We start from the raw sequence: 24,116 nt of genomic DNA, 5'->3' as shown, positions 1-24,116 counted from the left end.
TGTCCTTTGTGTAAGGATGCAAACGGGGAGAACAATGGCTGTGCATACCACAGGGATTTAGCCCAGTGGATGTTGTGTGTAGTAGGTGTTCAGATGTGTTCGCAAGCAGTTTGCAGTATAGAATTGCTCACCTGTTTTGTTGAACATAAAGCACGTGTGCACACGCTTAGTCTGTTGTGTTGCTTGCAAATGTCAGTCCCTGTGTTTTTAATAAATGTTCTTAAAATTTCTGTATCTGTTCATCTCAAAAATGTTACTAATGGGAATGCGGTTTGTTATAAAATGAGGCCTTGTGTTTCCCTCTTCAGTACTAGTAAGACATGCCTTTTAAATGTTTTTGGTTACAGGTTTGCCAAAAAGACTTATTACCCAGTTCTGTAGTCATTTCTCTAACTGGACATCATCCAGAGTCCGGCTTCTTGAGATCAGCCCACCTTTGTACTTCTTAGCAGAACTCCGTGTCCAAAACACCCACGTTTCTGAGCGATCAGCAACTGGAGTTGCCACTTTTGTCCTTCCCCAGTAGGCCATCCTGATCCTTGTGTTCCAGAACACTGACTTGAGATTAGCATGTACAAGCAGTTGAGCTTTGTGGCCAGAATGAAGTCGCAGACACTGCTGAGGCAGGCACCTAGAAGGCCCCACAGCTCCTGCACTTTCCCCTAGCCTGAGGACCTGTCCCTCAGGAACCAATAGTTGCATGACAGGACATTCTCTGTGGTCTGAAAATAGTGGATGAGAGCCACCATTTTTCTTTTTTTTTAAGATTTTATTTATTTATTTGACAGAGAGATCACAAGTAGGCAGAGAGGCAGGCAGACAGAGAGGAGGAAGCAGGCTCCCTGCGGAGCAGAGAGCCTGATGCGGGGCCCGATCCCAGGACCCCGAGATCATGACCCGAGCCGAACGCAGCGGCCCAACCCACTGAGCCACCCAGGCGCCCCCACCATTTTTCATTCATGATTCTAGGCTCGGTCTGGAAGCGAAATCTCTGGTCACCAAACATTGATTTGTTCACATTTTTTTCTGCATTTAAATGAATAAATCAATAAACCTACCATCTCAGGGTGACTCTAATGTGCTGTTAGAGCCTTGCAGTCAATAGCTTTCCCTTTGGGAACACTTTCAGGAGCTTTGGGGATTAATATCAAGGGTACATTTCACTGTGTACTTAGCACTTAGCTATTGTTACACAGGTGCTTAAAGACTATTCTTTTGAGGTCTGATACCAATTTATCAACTATATAATTTTTCTCGGGTTTGTCCCTTTAAGTATATTTAACTTTTAGATTGGATTCTAATTCATTTAGGTTCAGAAAAATTTGAATATAGGAAAGATCCAACAATTTCAAAGACTGGTAGCTGTGTTCTAAATCCTCAGGCTTCTGTGAGTATATTAGGGAGAGGCAGGGTTTCTATTTCAACTTCATGCATTTTGGTGTTTATGGAGCACATACTTTGTTAGGCACTAAGTCCTGGACTCGAGCCTGCCTGGTACTTTCTGGGCTACAGCTCTGCTGCCTCTGGGGATGAATGTACGTAACCATCTGAGAATTCTGGGTCAAAGTCCAAAATGGTTTCCTCCACACAAGTGTAGCCTGAGCTTTCCTGCCCTTGCCTTAGGGCTGAGGGGCACCTCGGCTCCTTCCAAACCCTAGATGTGTTTGCCCCTAAGATGGCAGCTTCTCTTTTCTGTCATTAGAATCAAAAATGCTTCAGTCAAATCCATAAGAACTTTGTCTTCAAGTCTCTTTTCTCTGTTCTGGTTAAACTCTTTTATTGTCTTTTGTTGCCAAAATTGATATATATATGCCACAAGTATTTGCTCACATCATGACTGGCTCTGGCTGGAAGAACTAATGAAATTCACAGAAGCCACCTCCTTGCTGCTCCCTCCCCTCCGCACACGGTGTCTGACCACTGGCCATCTCTTGAGGGTACTCTTGTTTCCCATGGGACTACAGCTGGTCGGTACTGTTTCACATGGAGTTTTCCTCTAAGTTTTCATGTTCTCCCACTCAGCTCCATTCTGGCATTCTATTCCTTCCTCTTTCCTGTCCACATCCAGTTACCACATCCTGTCCTCTGCTCTAGCAAGAGTTTTGCTGCCTGCTGCTGTAGGTCATTGTCTTCTTCCCTGGATTGATCCCATGGCTCCCCATCTTGGCTACAGCTACACTTCTGAAGCTCTTTTTGCCCATCTGGCAGGGTCTGCATTCCCCTTTGAACCTGCAGTGTCTCCTCTTGGCCCACGAGACTATGTCCAGAATCCTTTGTGGGACAGCATGGCCCCCCAACCTCTGTTCCCACCCCTCTCCCCACATCCCCTACACAGCCAGGGCTCTAGTCACCTGGGAGTGCTTGTTAGCAGGTGGGTGAGGTGGGCTGGGGCACCAGAGGCACAGCTGCCACATACTAGTTGTGTGATCTTGTGCTGCTGTTCCTCACCTCCATTAGAAAGTGAAATCATGTGGAAAGAGAATATAGAACAAGTTGGAGAAATACCAGGGACCAAGTAAAGGAACTCTGGGAGCACCTAGTACTAGAGGAGCCCAAATGACAACAGAGTTGGGGTCCTGCTTATAAGCTGTTGGGCCCTGGTCCTGTTACTTCCACAGGCTTCCTTTTTCTCAGTGTGAAGTGGGGATAGTGCAGTAACTACTAACTTTGTAGCACCGTTGGAGAATTGAGAGTTCTTGCCTACGAGTCGTTGGAACAGTGCCTCGCACTTGGCAGGTACAGAGCAGTTAGCAGCAGCAGCACTAGCTCGGAGATCCAGCAGTTCAACAGGAAATGGAAGGCAGAGGTCAAAATTTTGACCTCACACCCACAGTGATGGGATGCTGTTCCTTTTTCTTCTGAGTGTACTCCACCCCATGGACGCAGCCCTTTGCTTATCAGAAACCCACCCTGCTTGGGCCTGGTGGGCTTACTCTCTCCTCCATGAAGCTTTTCAGCCCCCACCTGGAAACACAGTTGATCACATGCCACCTTACAGGCAGGACAAGACAGCCACCTCCCTGTACTTCAATTCCTCGTCAGTTAGTCCATCTTTGGTTAAGAAGATGGCTCACTGTCATTACCGTTTTATCCAGAAAAACTTGATGCCTTGTATATAGGGTTTTACTGCTTGAGGATGCTAATCAGATGCCACTGAAAAATAAATGATATCTCTGAGATTTGAACGTGTCTCTTGTTCTCTGTGATGGAGCTAAGCCGCTGAACTTAATCCGTCATGGTGATAATAGCTCTTTTCCTCCCAGAGCTGATGAAGGGAAAAGCCAGTAATTTCTCAAGTGTGATAGATGTCCACCCTCTCACCTGGTGTTTTATAAATATATTGTCTTAACTGTCTTTTTAAGTATCTGTGCCTGGAAGGGTAGCTTCCTCTGTTTTATGAAATGCCAAGTGATACCACTGTGATATATAAATAATGATAATTAGACGACAGCTTCAAATTATTTGACATCCAGATTGAAGGGAAAAGTGGTACTTCTTTTTTTTTTCCCCCTATAATACCCTAGAATTTAGATCAGAAATGGCATTCAGGAAAGCGTATTACTTCCTGTCAGACATGGATGGCTCAAAGCTTCTTATATGGGAAGCAAGACACCACAGAACAGACGTGTGCCAAAGCTCATTGGGACATCAGATCTGGGCCAGGCCATAAGGACTCTCCATCCTTTGTGATGATTTGTTTGAAAATAACAGAAATAGACTAAGAGCCAAAGAAGAGGGAAATTGTTTTTATCTGGAAGTCCACATAAAATATTTAATGTCATTAAATGACTTCACTTCCCAACCTCTGGCCTCTTTTCACAGATGTCAAGAACCATGGTTTCCAGAAGTTGGTTCCTCCTGATTTGGTCTGCTTTAATATCACCTCTTAAATTTTCAAGGAATTCTTCCTTTTTTGTGGCTCCTGGTGGGTGAATATGAGACTGTTTGTTCACTTACTTGAAGGAACAGAAAAAAGGCAGGGTTTGATTTCCAGTCTTACCGCTTAATAGCTGTATGGCCTTAGGCAACTATCTAACCTTCATTTTATTTCCTCCCTTATAAAATAGGAGTAATTTTATCACAACATCCTGATGTACATACTATGCTAATTTACATCTATGTGCAAGTCATCGTTCTAAATAACTTACTGTCAGCATACCATTTAATAGATAAGGAAACCCGGGCCCAGAAAGGTTAAGTAATTCACCTCTAGTCACACAGCAAATAAGCAATATGCACAAGGAACAGGGTAAGATTAGCCTCCGATCCAGAACTTGTTGAAGGTAAGCTGTGAGTCGGGGCACCAGTGTTGACTGTTATGGAGATGGCCCAGCAGCCCTCCCCAGGGTGGGAGGAAGTGAGGGCGAGGGGGCAGGCTGCAGTGTCCCCCTTCAAGTGCCCTTGGTTTCTCTGCCCTCACATATCCCTGATCTTTTATTTTCCTTCAGTCTCTTTCAAATCCATTTCCTTCACTTTATACTGACCCCAATGTCCTCCGAACTCACCTCGTTTGTATCTCTGCTTTTGTTATGACACTGGATTTGTATCCCCATTACCATTCACTCATCCATCTCCCATTGGTGTGGCAATAGCTCCAGTCTTCTGGATCTAACAGTTCCCTGTTGGATCTGTCCTCATCTGTGCCAATCTGCCTTTGTAGTAGAACTTCTCGGTTCAGAAACCTGCACCTCCTCACTGTATGTCAAAGTGAGGGCCACACACTTTAATCCCTGGGGTCTTGCGATGCTGTGGGTTGTGACCGATAACCAACTGAAACAGTGTAAGAAAAAAGGCAAACACAGGGGGTGAGTCTCTTGCTTCAGGCAGAGCTGAATCCAGGGGTTTGGGCCATATTTTCAGAGTTCATTTTGAAGTATGTGAGAGCCCCCAGCAGCTCAGGGCTCCCATCTTACCGAATGAACTCCTCAGCAGAAAGATGGTCTCTACCCTGATGCGTCTGACGTGGCCAGCCTGCCCATCAAGAGTCACTGTGGCCTCGGCTTGGGCCCAGTGAGATAGGTGGGAGCCACAGGCACCCGTACTGCTTCCTGTTCACACCCCCTCCATCTGGTTCTCTCAAGTGTTCTCAGCCCTCCTCCTGCATGTAGGTCATTCACTCCCCGTCTGCCCGATGTGCTTGCTCTATGCTTTAACAACTCTGCCTTGGCTTATGCTGGTTTCCCTTGATGTTCTTTCCTGCCATCTCTGTTTATCAGAATCATCCCAATTTCCCAAGGCCCAGCTATAATGCTTTCTACAAAGCCTTTCCTTTTCCCAAAATTGGTGAAAGGCATTTCTTCCTTTTCTGTGTAGCATGCAGACAGTTATCACATAACTGCCTTTTGCTGTTTCTTATCCCCATCTTCATCAGTGCTAGTACTTTCTTCATCGCCCATACCTTTCTAAGGTCTTCATGTGTACAGAGCATTCAGACATTGATTTGTCTAATGGAAAAGCCCGTAGAGGAAGCAGGCAAGACACCTTTACCCTCTTTTTGCAGCTCAGCATTGCTTGAACACCAGCTGTGCACCAAGGCTGGGTGTTGACGTGAAAAATATTTTAAGGTGGTGGCGTCCAGATGCTTTATTCTGATTTTACAAATGAGGAAATTGAGGCCTAGTAAATAAGTGACCAGGTGTCCCACTAGCCATTGTTTTTAGCTCCCAGAACATGCAAGCTCTTTGCTACCTCTGCACCTTTTCAGATGTATTCCTTCTGCCTGGAATATTCTTTGCACTCTCACGTCTCCTAACCCTGCCCCTCTTTCGGGGTCTAATTAAAATGTCATTTTTTAAGGGAGTCTTCTATTGCCCGTCTTCCACCCACCCCTTATCCTCATTTAAAACAGGTCTGCTGGGGCGCCTGGGTGGCTCAGTGGGTTAAAGCCTCTGCCTTAGGCTCAGGTCATGATCCCAGGGTCCTGGGATCGAGCTGGGTGTCAGGCTGTCTACTCAGCGGGGAGCCTGCTTCCTTTCTTCTCTCTCTGCCTGCCTCTCTGCCTACTTGTGATCTCTGTGTGTCAAATAAATAAATAAAATCTTTTAAAAAATAAAAATTAGAAAAAATAAAACAGGTCTGCTATTCTGTCTTCTGGTACTTCTGTTTTTCTTCATAGTGGTAATCACAAGTATGTAATTATTTCACTTTTATAAATGCATTGTCTCCCCACTAGACTGTGTACCCAGTGAGGACAGGGATAATGACATCTTTGTTACTTCTTGGGCATCCAGTGTCTGACACCAGAGGCACTCAAGAAATAATGTGTTGAATGAAAAAATGCAAATATCAGCCATTCTTGCAGCTCAGCAAATGCCAGAGCAGTGTTAGAACCAGACTGCCTGAAGCCCAGGTCAGCATAACCCCAACTCTTACCATGTCCTTCACTGTGCCCACAAGCAGCCTCCCCTACTCAGGGTAGTTAGAACTCTAGTTCTTTGTATGGGTTCCAGGGACATTTAGCACCGATTGATGTGTGGGTATTTAGGTTATGGAGGGTGAGTATGTGTTTGGATGGGTGGACAGAAGGGATGAGAGACAGAGTGACTTGCAAACAAGGTGCTGGGATGACCCGCCGAGGGAGATCAGAAGGGGAGGATCAGTGTGTGGAGGCCTGGGGGAAATGTGGCTCACATAGTAAGCACCTGCACTGCTGTAAAGGTCCTAGAAGGCAGTTAGCGGTTCTTTACTTGAGCTGAGATACAGAACTTTAACTTGTACCCTGGTTAAGATCTAAAAATAATACCCTATTCTGAGTTCTTGGAATAAACCTTCCATTTTGGTGAGTCTGGAAGAGTTTTTGTTTTTATATTCCTATCACATTATATTGGAACACTTTCATTATACATGAAGGCAACTTTTCTTCTTACACCAGAGTGAGCAGCCTGTTACTATAGCAATATTGAAATTATTTATATACAGTGTCTTCTACACACTCCTTGCAAACTGTACATAGTGGTTAGGAGAAATGGGCTATGATATCCAAAATTGTTTTCTCTCTTAGTTCCTTTGTTAAACTTCTACAAACTTTGTTATAACTTGGTTTTTTAAAATTTGAACCTCTTATTTTTAGGAAAGATTAATTTAGGGGAGTTACAAATATATCCCACCTATCAAACATTGAAAATAACTTCAGTTTTGCTGTGAGCACCATACAGATACAACTGCTTCTTGAGATCTTTTTCAGATAAAGGGGTGGAATCATAAATGCCCTCTGTGTGTTTGCAGGGCCTGGACAGCTTCAAAGTAAAAGAGAAATTCTTCTCAGGGAGCAAGGAGCCAGTGGCCGCCTTTCCTGTGCCATTTGACCTGCCTCCAGAATTGTATGGAAGTAAAGGTAGGACACACATGAAGGGAGGTCATGGGTGTTACATATGGAACAGAAACAGTGCCCAGAAGCCGTCCGTCTCTCAGTGGGAGGTTGGCTCACGGAATACTTTGGAAATGCAGGTTTGCAGAGGCCCCTTCGCTGCCCTATCTCGGCCACTAGAGCTCTCATTCTCAAACTGGTTGTTCCAGGAACCCCTCTGCACTCTTACCATTATTAAGGACCACAAGGAGCTTTTACTCACATGGGTTTTTGTATCTGTTGAGATTTACTATATTAGACCTCAAAACCAAGAATTTTTATATTAGTTTTTTAAAGTAATAAACCTATTTATATATATATATATACACACACACACACACATATATATGTTCTGTGTATATATATGTTGTATATGTATATACATATATATATACATACATATATACATGTATTATATACATACACATATGTGTTGTGTATGTGTATACATATATGTATTATATACACGCATTTTTTTGGTTTGGTTTGGTTTATTTTTAATTGTCAAAAAAAGTGAGGAAGGTGGCATTATTTACAATTTTTGCAGACAGACTTCTTTACTCTCTGTGTTAATGAGAGACCACTGAATTCTCACAGCTGCTCTGTTGCAATATCACGTCACAGAGCCTCTATACACTCATAAGAAGTGAAGACGACAAATAATGGCTTACTATTTTGATGAAAACAATTTGACTTCACAAACACCTCCCGTGCTCTTAAAGGGGAGATTCCCATGCTGCCCTAAATATGACTCTTAAAGGCAGTGAAGAAGTATTTTTCATAATAGAAAGTCATTAGAACACTGGTTCAGGTTCAAGGTGTTCTTGGAGGAAAGCTGGCTGGCATGAGTGGGACCAGCTCCATCACAGGTCTGTCCCAGCCCCACAGGCTGCAGTTGTCTTAGCTCTACAATGTCTGTATTTAAAGCAAGTTCGCACTCACCAGACTCACACAGGAGCAGATGTAAAATCAAGACATGCTTATTAATTTAAAATGGCAAAAGGTCTATTATAATCAGCATATTTTCCAGTGGAAGGCAGATACCTTCACAGATAGACAGATTATAATTAATGGTATTTGAGTAAATTCTGAATCTGAACAAGGAAAATGTGGTTTTTGTTTGGAAAGTTTTAATGACATCATTGCATTAATATTCCCAAATCTCTGGTTCCCTAAGAGAGCCAGCTGTGGCACTGGGTTCCTTTCTTCCCTAGATGGTGCTAGATGGGCTCCAGCTATTCCCTCACCCTTATTTGCCCTTCCTGGTTTTGGTGGTAAACCAGACCTTCCCCTTCCAGTGGACCTGTTTCTTCAGTGGTGTTGACTTTGTTGGATGTGTCTATACAGTCTCATGCTGCCTGGTGTGCTGCTGCCTATGGCAGGGGACTTCCCAGAGCTATAATCAATCATATTGATAACAAGTTTAAGAAGTGTTCTTTTTTCCTTTTTTCCAAGCTATGTATATTTGAGTCCTCTAAATTTGTTGTATATTTATGCATCTTCATTTTTCACTGGCAAGATGATATCAATTTTATCAGAATTTCAGAGAGTCGGTGCCCCCCACAACCCTCCCTGCACATACAAATGGAAAAGAGGGCTTTAGAATTAGACTGTATTTGTGTGCCAACCTTGCAACTTAAGTGACCTTGGGCCGTTATTTTCTTTCTTTAGGCCCTAGTGTCTCTATTTGTAAAATGGGAAAATAAGAGTGCCTACTTCGTAGAGTTTGTTGAAAAGAGTAACCAGGATGCTATCTGTAAAGCACCTAACACAGTCTTCTAGTGCAGTTAGCAGTCAATAAACGTTAGCTGTTGTTTCTGTTATTTAGAATATCCAGTTCAGTTCCGACATGTAATAACCGGTGTTCATTTTCTCCCCTTCCCCTTGCTGAGCTGATAATGAAAAGAGCCTAAGGCCCATGTAGGACAGTCCCTGAATCCACCTAGTGTCACAGGACCTCACGACAAAAACCTCTCCTTCCTCCTTCCAGCTTTGTGCTGTAGTTTTATTTTTTCTCTTTCTGTCTGTTCATGTTCTTTTTTTTTCTCCCCCATCCTCAAACCTGAATTCTGAGTAAGCTTAGTGGAGGTGGGGACAGATGCACCACGGACTGACAGAGTTTGACTTCCTGTAGTCTGGCCTTGGGCTATATACTTTCCACCCCCAGCCCAGAACCTTGGCTGGAATTCCACCTCCTCCACTTAACCGTAATCTCCAAAGGACTTTGCAAGCAAGAATGAAAGAGACAGAGGAGCCTTCAAAATACCCTGAGGTTCCTTCAGTTCTGATAGGAAAAGCATTCTCAAGAATTTAAAAGTTTACAATGGGGTAGTATCTCAGACTGTGCAGTGATGAATCTTTTATTTCGCCAGCAAGCAGAATGTTTCCATTGTTCAGCGGCGTTGTCTGGGTGTATACACTTCCTTTGAAACATACATACAAGGGAGACTGGAGCATTTTTTTATTAGTACAGTTTTACCTTCCACACTGCTTCAGTAGCATGCAGAATGGTGCCAGTCACTCGGATATCACCAGTTCACGTGTAGCCAGCATTCCGGGGACTCCTACAGACTAGAAGAAAGGTGTCTTACTAAGACTTGGGAAAGTGAAGTAGTTAAGAACATTTCAAAAGCACTTTGTTTGAAAATGATTTTCAAACCACTGTAACATGTATAAGATCGTGCTCATTATTTTTTAAATCTGAGGAACTGTACAGAAAGCTTAGCAAAGAAATATACTGCTCTGAACCAATTATAGTTTATTACAAGATACCAGCAGACATCCTGAAACCAAGAAATTGATGAAGTAAAATAATAATACTTCAAATAATGAAGTAAAACACAGCTGCAGGTACACCCTGCTTTACGCAGGACTTGCTGCTCATCTGCTCTCTCCAAAGGTGTATTTATGCTGTGTGCAGACACTGTATAGGTCCTTGGAATATGTCCTTGAACAAGACAGATACAAACCCCTGGCCTGTGGGAGTCTAAATTACTCTTCCCCTGAGAAGTTATACCTAACCAAACTCATGTGACTAATAGGAGTTGTAGTTTTGAAGGAAATCTTTCAGATCCTTTTGTAGTTCATAAGTGTGATGATTGGATGTTCACACCAATGCGTGACACACGCCTCTCTCAAACCTTATGACCTCGGCACATTACCCATCTGATGTGAGGGGAAAAAATCTTTTATAAAGCAGAATCACCATATTTTAAATTTTATTTCCATATGTCCCACTTGTTGTGTGACCCTGAGCCTGAAAAGAATGAAATAGACCAGTATGTGATCTCTCTGGAGCCGTTAAATGCCAGAGACATCTGCTTCGTACTCCCTTTTTGGCTTATATTCTTTTATTTTCTGATACACTATAAAGCGTGTAAAACAAGGTAAGGTTATGTAAAGCTTATCTTATTTGGACTTAAAGAGTAAGTTATATATTTAAGAATAATTTAAGAATAATTGAAGTACAAAGCTTCAGAGACCATAGTTATGTTAAGTGATCTGGGTTGTTCACGTGGTATGTGTGAACAGTTGGCCCTTGCACAATGCCGGGGCTCGGGACAGTGACCCCCAGTGCAACTGAAAATCTGCATGTAACTTTTCACTCCCCCAAAACTTAACTACTAACAGCCTACTGTTGACCAGAAGCCTTACTGATAACCTAAATAATTAACACATATATGTGATATGTATTATATACTTTATTCCTATAATAAAATAAGCTAGAGAAAAGAAATTATTAAGAAAGTTATAAGGCAGAGAAAATACACTTAAGTATTGTATGTATTTTATTGGGGAAAAAACCCACATGTGAGTGGACCTTTGCAGTTAAACCCATGTTGTCCAGGTCAACTATAGTATTCTTTTCTTTGAATTTTTTGACGTAATGTCAAATTTAGAAAAACATTCTAGGAACAGTATAAAGAACTCCCATATTCTCTTCACCCAGGTTCCCTTTCACTTACATAATCCTCCTTTCTTATGTTAACTTTTTTTCTGATCCATTTGGAAGTTGTAAACAAGATCTGTGCAATCTCTAAATACTTCAAAATGTATTTCTTAAAAACGTTCTCTTACATAGCCACAGTACAGTTACCAAAATCAGGAATTAACATTGATTGAATACTGTCATCTACAGAACTTACTCAGATTTCATCTGTTGCCCCAATAATGAACTTTATAACAAAAGGGAAGTTTCAGGTTCCATGTCATATTTGTTTAGCAGTCTCTTTAGTCTCCATTAATTTGAACAGTGCCACAAGAAATTTTGTGTGTTTTATGATGCTGACACTTTGCTGAGCACAGGCCAGTTAGTTTAATAGACAGTGAGGGACGTTGTGTATTTGGTTTTCCCATTGTTTTCTCATAAATAGATCCAGATTATGCACTTTTGCCAAGAACACCACAGAAGAGATGTTGTTAGTGCATCATATGAGGAGCACATGATAAAATCTGCCTGATCACTGATGAAATCAGTATTGATCAATTGGTTAAGGTGGTATCTGCCACATTGTGTGTATCTTTTGCAGATTTAGTATATTTTAGAATTTTAAAAGTTTTAATGTCTAGAACTAAGCTAATTAGCTGTATATGTAATTGCTCAGTAGGCGAGGTCATTGAAACCTGACGGGCACACAAGATACACGTGATCTAGATTTAGCATATATGTAGTGTATATAATTCTTTAAAGTGCCTTAAACCATGGGCTCCCATATAATTTAACCATTCCACCTGCTGCTTGATCCATTTGACATAATTCCTTGAATTTAGATTATTTCGGAATAAACTTCAGTCTAGACCCGTCAGAATTATTGCTAAATAGCAGAGACCAGATTCATAAAGTGTTTTTGTAAGGACAATAGCTGATTCAACTTTCTAATCCAAAGAAAATGCAAAAGAAGTCAGTCACTTAAATCATTGTTGATATGCTTAATTTTCAAGGACCAGTTTTTGAATGATCTTTAGAAATCCGGATTTTTTTTTTTTTTTATGAGAACCAGAAGAGGTTTTTAGACATGATTTTGATCATCTCCTTTAATAAGATCTATTTTTGTTTCATAGTACAAACAGAAGGCTGACACCAAACTTCCAGCTTAGCTTTTAAAATTACTTTGTCAACAGAAACCTTTAGGAAATCTAGAACTATCAAAGTAAAGTAATTTTATTAGATGATATTGAAATCAGTACTTGGTTTTTAGCAATTTGAATTATTCTTCCTCCCACTGGATAGATTGTTCTCTTGTGCTTTTTTTAGTCACAGATTAATACCAGAGATCTTCACAGAAGAGAGTATTAATGGGCTTCGGATAACACTGGTATCCCAGTTACCAAAGATTGCATCTCTGCTAGGTTGGTAACCCAGTGTAAAATATTTCGAAGCTTTCCTTTGTAATGCAAGCTGGCAAGTCTTTTGTACATTCGTTGATTTCAGAGTAAGCTGAAGTAAAGTGGCATCAGATATCTTCTCCTTAGTTCATCTCTTTGGGATCACACACACATGCCATATACACACACTTTGTGTCTGATACAAGGAAAGAATTAAAGGTAATTGCTCAGGTGATAGGCAGCGAGTTCTATAGGTAGGTAGGAAATCAAGTTCCCTTGAAGACAGTGGGAAATGTGGGTATTGGTGTTTGGACATGGGGGTCCAAGTCCTAACTCTTTAACACAAGGGCCGTTTCTTAGAGGATTAGAGGCTAAGTAGAATGGGATATTGTACTTGGGTTTGTCTGGCTGCTAAAAAAACCTGAGAGACCTACACAGCATATAGGGTAGTGAGAGTACTCACCCACTGTGAGCTGAGGGTGGTGGTCATTATATTATAGCAGCTAGCACTCATTAAGTACTTATTACATGCTAGGAGCTGCTTGGAGCACTTGACTTGAATTTATGGGATCCTAACTGCCCCTATGACACCAGTACTAATAATACCCCTACTTTATAGACAAGGAACCTAAGCACTCAGGTCAATTTGGTCAGGTCCCCAGGGGCAGCCTGTCCACTATGTCCATGCCCCCTTTACCGTCACACTGTGCCACCTCCCCACAGAGGGCTGGGTTCTAGAGTTAGAGATGTCAGATGGCACGCAGTCCTCAACTGACCAACCATGAGGACAGATGGCATAGACACAGAGATAAAACCCCTCAGCTGTTCCCTCATCCTCAGCCTTCCTGCCATGGCCTTAATGTTGGCCTCGCTGTGTCTCCCCTAGACAGCACTGCCTATCATCCCCCCATTGTTGGTCCCCTCCCACCGGACATCATCTCCCCTGCTGCCATGCACTTCACATCACATCCTGGTTTAAATCCTTCCATTGTATCACAGCAGAAAGCAGCTTCATCCCATTTAGTTTCTGATCTTGGACTCTGACTGTGTTAAGGTCGCCGTTAGAACTTGGTGAGAATGTGTAATGCCAGGCCCCAGCCCAGACCGACTGAAACAGGCTCCCTTGAGGTGAGCTCTGAGGAAACGCTCTGGCAATTCGCACGTCAGCCAGGTGCGGGAACCGCCACGCTGACGTGGTGAAGTTCAGAATTCCGCCCCCATGGCCTGTCTGCTCGTCCGTCTACCCCCTTGGACCGCAAACTGAGAGGACCTCAGCTTTGGCTAGCAGAGCACCTGGCATCTAACCAGCACCGACAGATATTTCAGATACATGCAGGACTGTTTCATGAGGCAAGCTTTTCTTTCGCGGGATAATTTAGGAGGATTGCTTAGAACAGGTTTCATCTAAGCTAGAAAGTGTTAATGCTGACTTCCGGTAATGGTAGCAAGACAACAGAGTGACAGCCACCTCCTGCCTTCCTGTTAGCCCTTCTGTGTCTCTGCCCCAGGGTAGCGGTGAGTCTTGCAGCCGGCATGGCACATGGTCAGCCCCTGGGTACAGGCATTTGCTCACTTAGCGAGCAGTGTGTCTAGGGACTCGCCAGTGCCGCTTGGTCATCGTTGGCTGATTGTGAGGGAGAGGAAGAAATCGGTGGCGGTCTCTGAGTTGCTGGCTGGCCGGCGGATGTTTGCATCACGAACCCTGCCTCAGTGAAGAACCTAACAGCTCCTCACCTAGCAAGGATCGGGTGTCCTTTACCTTGGGGATGAAGTGGAGCAGATGTTACCCAGTGGGGCAGTTTGCAGGAAAAGATGGGAGAAGTCCGGCCACACAAGACCGTGTTCCCGGGGCAGGAGAGCCAGTGCTCAGTTCAGGCCAGTGGGGAGCTGAGGGGAGTCTCCAGTGCTGCCGAACCTTCAGCCTTTTATGAAGCAAGATTGTCGCACAGGTGCAGGATTATGGCTCTCTCACGGGCTTAACAAGCTAACTTCAGGCTTTCACACCTTCTCAAGGTCAAAGTCAAGAAAGTGGGCTTCTGCTAACTTGTTGCCATCTTTGGTCTTCTTTCCCTGCACGTCCTGCTGGGTGCTGCTGTCCGCATGCTTGCGCGGCCGTTATTCTACACCAGGGACGGTGAGGAGAGCCTCCTGTTGTTTGCCAGGTCGTCCTCTGAGCTGCCATCTGCCTCTCTTCAGGAGGAGAAGGAAGCTTCCCCGAGAGCGGCTTGGCAGTGCTGGGCAGCGGCTTCCGCCGATGGTACCTCTCACATCCCTGCTGTGCAGCTGCCTCACTCTGGGCACTCACCCCTTCAGAGCTGTTGGAGCTCTCCTCCTTATCAGGACAGTTACGTGGAGCTCGATTCCTAACCCTGGGAGTGCATTTACACCCTACCCATACTGTTCTTTTGAATTGGTTTGATTCCAACAGTAGTGATGCATGGGAAAAGTGATCAGAGTTTGTCAGTTTCTGAAACCCCAGTTAAAAGGGAATGGGGGGATGTTCGTGTTTATTGAGCACCTGCAATATGCCGGGAACGTCCACAGGTGTTCTCATTTATGTTTCACAGACCTCCTGAGAGGCTACTTAAGTAGCTAATTCCCATTTCACAGCTGAGGAACCTGAGGCCAAGATCCCAGTGTTTTCCCGAGTTTGCAGAGAAAGACAAGGGCAGGACCTGAACCTAGGTCTTCAGTTTTCTCTCCGTTGTGTCTTACAAGGCGTGTTGCTTGCTTCACCATCGGTCTACAGTCATTGTACAGAGACCTTCATGCCTCATCAATTATTAGCGTTAAGGAACAGAACAAAACCATTTCATGGAGGTGAACCCGGGCCTCCTGGTTATATGTGACCATGACCAGCTGAGAGCAGTGTGCCATCTGTTACTGTTGGTTTCTCCAGAGTTGTAAAACATAATATCTGCCTTTCTCTGCCGGATGCTCTCAGACACTACATGCGTTTATCTCACTTGCCCGTCCTCACAGCGCCGCAGTCACGTACACAGAAGGAAACTGAGGCTGACAGGCAAAGTGACTGGTCAGTGTAAGTGGCAAGCCAGGATGTACGCCCTGATTTCTGCTGGCCGGCTTCCACTGTTCACTTGCCTGTGTCTTAGCACAAACCTTTGCCAACAGCCACTGTCTGAAATGGGCTGTTGTCTGGGGTTGCTTCAGGAAAGGTTCTTAAGGGGGTGCCTGGGTGGCACAGTTGGGTAAGTGTCCGAATCTTGGTTTTGGCTCAGGTTGTGATCTTGGGGTTGGGAGATTGAGCCCCACTTTGGGCTCTGGGATCAACACAGAATCAGCTTGAGATTCATTCTCTCCCCTTCCCCACCCCCACATGTGCTCACACGCACTCACTCATAAATCTTTACAAAGAGGGGAGGGGTTCTTAACGACGTGTAGACTGACACGTGGTGGTTTTATCCTAGTGGGTAAGTGAATTTTTTGTAATCCTGCCTGTTCAAATAAGTATTATACAACTGTAATGTGTTTTGTTTTTTCCCCAGATCGGCCATGGATTTGGAACATTCCTTATACCAAAGCACCAGATACACATGGGAATATGTGGGTTCCCTCCTGAGAATCTTAAAGCAGTATAAAATTTAGGTGCAAGACATCAAGCCCCAAATAATGAATGTTCTTATTTGTGCTGGATGTTTACCCTTCGAGTTTTATCTACACCTTTAACAAAACTCTGCATAGCTCACTCTTGTGAGCGCGGATGCTGGTTACACTTTTGATAGTCATTAACAGTGTCCCTTAATTCACTTTTTTAAGCTTCAGAATGAAGGCTATCAAACTCGACAATGCTGAATATAGACACAAAGTCATCGTCAAAGTGATACATGGAATTTCACGGTGGTGTTCGCTCTTCCAAAGCGAAGACTGACTATGTGTGTTGTACTCCGTCCATCCTGCACTTCAACTAAGCAGGGGAAGAACGTGACCGTTTGCTTATCACCCGGCCCTCCGCTTTCTGAGTGTTGTCTCAGGGCTGCTGGCCATGAGGCTGCCCATGTTCCTTAGCCTGTCACTGAGGTCAGTGTGGCTACTCTTCTGACGCACCAAATCTTACTACCTCCCATCGTCCTGCAGCTTCACAAGGCTTCGCATCCTGGCACCGTGCTAGCTGCCTCTTTGCTTACAGATGGGTCCTGCCATTTCCTCGCCGTCCCTGGAGCAGATGGGTATCTTTCATCCCTGCAAGTTTCCAGAAGAGACAGCTCACAGAACCATATAAAAGCACAAATATGTTACTTGCAAGAAACCCTGAAAGGTAACCTAAATTGGTGCCTTCAGTTCACAAGCAAGGAAACGGAGGCCCAGAAAGGCTCAGGATGTCCCCCACACCACAGCTGGTTTGGGTCCAAGCTGTGAATGTTTCCACTTTAAGTACATCTGTCCTTTGTACTTAGGAATCACGTTCTCCTAGGATGATGTAGACCTTCTTTTCCACATGAGGCTGATATCCAGTTTGTCTCCAGCCTATCTTACAACTTTCAAGAGTTGTTGAATATTAATTTTGAAAGATTTCTGAAGATACCTTTTCAGACTGTTCCCCAGGCCTACGATTTTCACCTTAGGACCTGGCAGGGTGGAGCAGCGGTGCTGCCATAGAGAAGCCGGGGAAGCCAGCTGCAGACCCTCTACCCTGCCTTCACTTCGCTTTACCTATTTTATATTTTGGGATTCTGTAAAAGATATTATCTGGGATTATGTGTGTATGTGTGCTCACGCTGCTTTAAAAAAAAAAAAAAGTTGAAAAGCCACCGAATTACTCCTCTTACCTGTGTAGTGAACTGGTTACACTAAGGCTTGAACCTTTCAGGACCCTGCCTTTTACTTCCCAGAATACGCAGACCCTCATCACATGAACCGGGAAGGCAGTGGGAAGGCACCCGGGGCTGGCCCAGAGCGGGTGCCCTGCAGTCTATGTCCATAGGCCTTGCAGGGGCCCCGAGATTCTCACCACCATGTTGGTCCCGTCCTGGGTGGGGGTGGGGCAGCACCACAGAGGCGTCTTGGTCAGCTGTGTCACCAGGACAGTGAGCAGGCCGCCTGGGCTCTGTGGGATGAGTTCAACTACTTGAGAGGACAGCAGCAGCTTGACAGCAGTCGCTGGTTGAGTCAATCACACAGGTCCATTGTTCATCTGATCCAGGTCACTGCAGAGTGGGTTGGAACTTGGAGTTTGAATGCCCCTTCTGCCACTTATGGTTGTGTGGCGTAGACCAGGTTATTTAACTTCTCTGTGCCTTGGTCCCCTCAACTGTAAAATGGGAGTGGTGTGGTAATACTCACAGAGGATGATGGAGAGTGGTGAGTGAATGCGTGAAGATACTCTTGAGCCCGCACAGCGTGAGAACCGTCTGGTAATTGCTCCTGCTGCGGCCACAGATGATCCATTAGGATTAGCCTCCTTTTCCTAATGAGACTGAGACTCAGAAAGGTGTAGTGCTTGTGCAGGGTCCTACTTCTAGAAAGTGCTCTCCCAGTATTTGAACTCAGGTCTGGCAGTGTCCAAGGCCTGTTTTATGCCACGTGGCCCAAACTCCCAGGCAGCATGGTATGTGAGGAGAGGGACGGTTTTGACCCCCCCAGTGTATTGTGGACAAACACTTGTACAGAATCAGGTGCTTGGATGTTACAGGACTGTCAGATTACAGTGGAAGTTTCTAAATGCTTATCTTCTGTACTCCTCACAGACCAGCCCTGGTCCATGGGCTGTATTTCAAGTAACGTTCCTCTACACTTGGTGGGGACCCAAAGGGGCCCCTCTGGAAACAGAAGTTCCAGAATGGGTGGCTAGGTACATCAAGATAACATTAGGGGAAGCCCATGGTCAAGGGTTATGCACTCAGTGGTTGTCCAGACCCAACTGTTAACAATAGCCTTCTATGCCCTTCACCCTGGTTAGCATGGATTAGAGGAAGACAGGCCAGCATAGGTAGGTGGTTCATAACATGAGATTTCTGGGTATAGGTGATCGCACACATGGAAAACAAGGCCCAAGAATAATCAACATGGGAACCCAAAAAGCAAGCAGTTCTGCCCCATCTGGTCCTTTTCAAAAATGAGACTAACAGAATTAACCAAAGTGCTACAAAAAAGCCTATCAAATGTGTCTCTTAATGTTTGAGGAAATTCCATTATATTCAGGTTGGGGTTCAACAATTATTTCTCCCTGATCCAAGGAACGCTCATCTCACTCTTGTTCTGCAGGTAGCTGCCTGCCGCTTTTTATCTTCCCCCTCCTCACCTCTCCCTGCTTCAGATCTGGAAACACCAGCCAGTGACTGCATGCCTGCTGAGAGCAAACATTCACATCAAAATTCAGCCTCTGCCCCTGCATGAAGTTCTAATAGGGGAGACTTGTTGGCTGATGGAGGGTCTCAGCCTGCGGACAAAAGGAACCGCTGCCTTTCTGTGGAGTTCTCTCGTGCTCTTTTGAAAGCTTCCCTAACATCCTCTTACAGAGATGGACATATAGCCAGAAGTCTAAACAAGATCTTCATACTAGATGATGGATTTCAACAATATTCTTTTTTTTTAAGATTTTATTTATTTATTTTACAGAGAGATCACAAGGAGGCAGAGAGGCAGGCAGAGAGAGAGGAAGGGAAGCAGGTTCCCTGCTGAGCAGAGAGCCCATGCGGGGCTCGATCCCAGGACCCTGAGATCATGACCTGAGCTGAAGGCAGAGGCTTTAACCCACTGAGCCACCCAGGCGCCCCTCAACAGAATATTCTGAATGATCCTTTAAGAGTCCTAAAAAATTTTGAGGCCAAAAATTTCGTCCCTACACATAGCGACTTAAGTCACTTGCCATTTTGGCAGGAGGATTCCGTGTCCCCTCCACTTCCCACATACTGTCTTATGAAGAGGGGAATGGGTCTTCCACCAGCTGCTTTTGTGGGGTGAAGGAGGGAAAGTAGGATTTTATTTATTTTTAAAAAGATTCATTTATTTTAGAGAGAAAGGGGGAGACAAACAAGCAGACTCTGCCCTGAGCTCAGAGCCTGGCGTGGGGCTTGATCTCAGGAGCCCCAGATCAACCTGAGCTGAAACCAAGAGTCAGGCACTTAACCGACTGCGCCCCCCCCCCCCCCGAGACCTCTAAATTATTTATTATCACAATCCTGAGAACGGCTGCCTGGTTTTAACTACAGTTGATACAAATCATCCTTAAAATTGGCTGATTTGGGAAGCTGTATTTTTACATACAATGTAAAAGCCCATGTTTCCTCAGCTCTTCTGTGTCTCGATTCCTGTGCTAAAGTGCTTCACATGTAATCCTCACATCAGCCTGTGTTGAATAACATCCATAAGGTTCCACGGTAACAGTGGAGCCCATCTTTGTTTTCCTGGGTTCTTGTGTACACATTAGTTCTCCTTAATAGAAGTTACCAATACGTGACTTCCAACATATGGTTTCTGCATCAGATTTGGTATGCTGAAAATAAGGATCTTAGGTTACATTTTGTCACAACTTTTTTCCACACAAAATTAGCTTACTTTCTAGGGAAATGACCTATTTGCCATTGTGAACCCATTTCTGGATGATCTGGATGTTTGGTTCACATCTTAGGACATTTTACTTTCTCATAGCCGAAAAATCAGAGCTGTAACCACTTCCTTAAAAATATTTGCCTTTGGGCGCCTGGGTGGCTCAGTGGGTTAAGGCTTCTGCTTTCGGCTGAGGTCATTATCCCAGGGTCCTGGAATCGAGCCCCGCATCGGGCTCTCTGCTCAGCAGGAGGCCTGCTTCTCTTCCTCTCTCTCTCTGCCTGCCTCTCTGCCTACTTGTGATCTCTATCTGTCAAATAAATAAAAATCTTAAAAAAAAATACTTGCTTTTGGGGGCGCCTGGGTGGCTCAGTGGGTTAAAGCCTCTGCCTTCGGCTCAGGTCATGATCCCAGGGTTCTGGGATCGAGTCCCGCATAGGGCTCTCTGCTCAGCAGGGAGCCTGCTTCCTCCTCTCTCTCTGCCTGCCTCTCTGCCTACTTGCGATCTCTGTCTGTCAAATAAATAAATAAAAATCTTTTTAAAAAAAACTTGCTTTTGACTGATGAGTACTTCAAAGAAAAAGATTAGATAGGCATTCTTTATTTACATTCGTAAAATGTAATTGTATTGATGAATGGTACTCATGATGATAACAGGAACTGAATGGCAGAAATAAAATAGCTTAAATATTACACAGGTTTAATCTAAAATTCTGTTGATAATGCGCTAAATACATGCATGCATGGGTCCCACTATAAAATTTTTGACAAGTTTTCCAAGTTTGGTAGCCCACTTTTTAAGATTTTATTTATTTGACAGAGATCACAGGTAGGCAGAGAGGCAGGCCGAGAGAGGAAGGGAAGCAGGCTCCCCGCCAAGCAGAGAGCCGGATGCAGGGCTCGATCCCAGGACTCTGAGATCATGACCTGAGTTGAAGACAGAGGCTTTAACCCACTGAGCCACCCTAGGCGCCCCTAGTAGCCCACTTTTTGTAAGCAATATCCAGGACAAAAAATAGTACAAACAAAACTGCAACTTCTTACTGCATTTTTAGCAGCTAATAAGTTACAGGACTTAAGTTGCTCTTACAGGTCTTCAGGGGTAATATACAGTCATTTGCTCCTGGGAGATGCCAGCAGTGCCCACAGCCAGAACCCCACATGTGGACAGGTGACCATCTCTGAGCCCAGACTCCACTTGGCCCTGAGTAAGAATACTGACCAGCGAGTACAGAGCACTTGGAGTGTGCCAGGTACTGCTCGTGTTTTCGGTGTATTAACGAACCAAATCTTCACTCTAATAACCCAATGCTATTACCATAGCCATTTTACAGATGGGGAAACTAAGATTATTTCTCCAAAGTCCCACAGCTGGCAAGGGCAGAGCTGCTATGAGGAACCAGGCAGCAAGTGTGGCGCATGTTCCCAAGCTCCAGCCACGGAGCAGGCCTCATGTACAGGATGTATAACAGTAGCACAAAATCGGGTACACCTTCATCCACTGCAACAGCAAATCCTAGTTGGCGTGACTGAACCAGCTATGGGTTCATAAAATCAACTGCTAAATGCTGCATTACTATGCAGGCCTGAGTCACTGAACATGACTGTGGAACTGGTTCCTTTCAAGTGAGAAAATCAACAGCTGAAGATATTGCCACGTTAAGTACGCTCTGTGAACTTCTCTGACTGAAACCTGATGTTTCCACGGACCAGGCCTAAAGCAGAGAGCAGAAGGGATTATGCCAAGTGTCAAAATGCTGGGGAGGAGGATGGCAAAAAGCAGCCCAGGAAATGAAAGGAGGGTGCCTCATGCAGTAACGGGGGGGAGGGGGCGGTTAGGAAGCAGACATGGGGCCAAAGCAACACAAGTCCGGTCAAGTGCACTTTCCATACTTCACAGAGTTCTAAGCAAGTCCATCTCGAGTATGCTGTGTTCTCTCAGGCCTACCAAAAGGCCCACTGAAACTTTAACCAACACTCATGAGTCTAAGGCACTGGTCCCTGGTCCCTTTGTAGTGAGCACTCCACTGTGATTAAAAACTAGAAGGCATCTGAACCAGTCTTTAATACACAGGGAAACTCAGAAGGGAAAAGGTGAGGGAGAAATTGCATCCATAGGGAATTTATTACAAGCATAGTCAATCATTGGTAACTATACATATCACACTGGGGCAGGTGACACCCCATTTAGGGAGGGTAAAATAAGAGTCAAGGTCACAAATAGCATGTGTTCCCTTCTGGCCCCAAAGACACAGATGATGCCACTGTGCCTGCTCTTGGTAGCTCATTGCTCATAGGTCCTTTGGTAGGTGAGTGCTGGTTTTGTTTTCTTCAGATAACTGACAAAATTTAAAAATCCCTACATATTTGTTACTCAGTAATTTATCAATATTTTTATGAAAGAATACATTAGGATGCTTTTATAGCTACAGAAGTCAGATGAATTAAGCATAAACAATGAAAGACTAACAGAGTCTGGCAAATGCTGGAGCCAGAGGAACCTAGCAGTCTCCAGATTCAGAATACCTGCTCTCAGGTATATGGACACCATTCTCCAGCAAGCTTTCTCCACTGGAGCCTGAAATGTCTCCACCCTCTAACCCCCTCCAGGGTCCCACATTACTTCTAGGTAGTTACTTAAAAACAACAACAACAACAAAAAAAAAACACACCAACAACAAAATACCTTTCCCTGTAGCTCCATCAAGTCCCCTGATGCACCTGCCTGTCCCTGGTGCAAGCACTCCAGACCAGGGGACTGCCCCTGATGAGAAGGCTGCAGTTGTGAAATTCCCCAGAGACAAGTTGGAAAATGCCTGAAGTCCACTCCAGACCAAGAAGTATCCCTAGGGGAACTATTAATAGTGTACCAGAGAAAGCTTTTTGTCTCCTCCTTAAATAATGTGAGCAAGCATGCAGGTTTTTGTTTGTTTTTTTAAAGCAAAGGTAAACCCAGAAGGAAATTTTTAAGTCCAAGTTTCTTGTAAATTTGCATAAATAAGTAAACCCTTGTAATCTGAATGTTCTAAAGCTGATTTTTCAAACTGCCAGTCAATATCTTAATGAATCATGAAATCAATTTAGGAAATCATCATCAGTAGTTTTCAACGAAATCTAGTAGGAAAATCTGAAAATACCTGTAGCACAAAATGAGGTGATTGTTTTCATTTATGTATTTATGAGTGCATTCAGGATTACAATATATAATGTATTCCTTCCCCGGTTTGCTAGTTCAGTCACGCTGAGTGAACACAGTTCCCTGGATAATGGCTCGAGATTGACAAGCCTAAAAGGTGACTCAGCTCCAAGCCACTTGGGACTCAGGATTGTCTGATCCCAGCTCTGCCCTCCACACTGTGAGACCTTAAGCAAGTCATGAGATGCCTTTAAGTCTTCATTCTCTCATCCGTTAAGGGGAATACCTATCCTTCCTGCCTCATGGGATTATCTTGCGAATTGGATGAAAGGGTGCTCTTATAACACTGGCAAGAACTCCATAAATCTAAGTTGCAGGGATTCTCATTATCACTGTAAAAGTGCTTGGGATTGGCAGTCTCTCTCTGGGGCACTTAGATGGCAATTCAAGTGTAGAATATAAAACCCATGTCTTTGAAAACTTAGCCTGTCCCCCCAAAATATTGCTTCTTAACACTAAATGCAAGTCATTTCTGGAAGACAAGTAGGTTTGAGTCCTGGCTGCAGCAGGGTAGCCAGTAGTCCTCTGGGATTCCACAGGAAGGGGACCCTCTTCACAAGGAAATCTGCCTCCCTGGACCCAGTCTCTCAAACACCCTTTAAAACTCTGCGGAACCAACCTGCAGACTTCCAGTCCTAAAAGTCCTGGATCCACGTTGCCTGCGGCCTGTCGGGCAGGACTGCGGAGTCTGTGTTAATATGAATCCCGAAGGATGAGTTGACACTTTACCCCTGGAGGAATCCC

The 24,116-nt window shown here is 44.3% G+C and overlaps 1 protein-coding gene and 1 non-coding gene across 6 annotated transcripts in view; both read left to right on the top strand.

Moving 5' to 3' along the window:
* TDP1 (tyrosyl-DNA phosphodiesterase 1) overlaps positions 1-24,116 on the top strand; it is a 102,653-nt gene that overhangs the window by 72,168 nt on the left and 6,369 nt on the right. For 2 of the 5 annotated variants that reach the window (XM_046009193.1, XM_046009195.1), the window contains 2 exons: positions 7,225-7,333; positions 16,177-18,708. In XM_046009193.1, the coding sequence (XP_045865149.1) occupies positions 7,225-7,333; positions 16,177-16,250 (183 nt within the window). In that variant the 3' untranslated portion in view covers positions 16,251-18,708. Of the gene's footprint in view, positions 1-7,224; positions 7,334-16,176; positions 18,709-18,892; positions 19,244-24,116 lie in introns of those variants that run through there. The other 3 variants (XR_006818768.1, XR_006818766.1, XR_006818767.1) reach the window with 3 other exon arrangements.
* On the top strand, positions 10,416-10,516 carry LOC123945225. Its single transcript, XR_006819127.1, has one exon. It is a non-coding gene; the product is annotated as a small nucleolar RNA U13 (small nucleolar RNA).

Source organism: Meles meles, chromosome 6 (genome assembly GCF_922984935.1).
Source record: "Meles meles chromosome 6, mMelMel3.1 paternal haplotype, whole genome shotgun sequence".
NCBI classification, from domain to species: domain Eukaryota; kingdom Metazoa; phylum Chordata; class Mammalia; order Carnivora; family Mustelidae; genus Meles; species Meles meles.
Note: the sequence above shows the minus strand (reverse complement) of the source record. Positions and strands in the feature narration are given on the sequence as shown.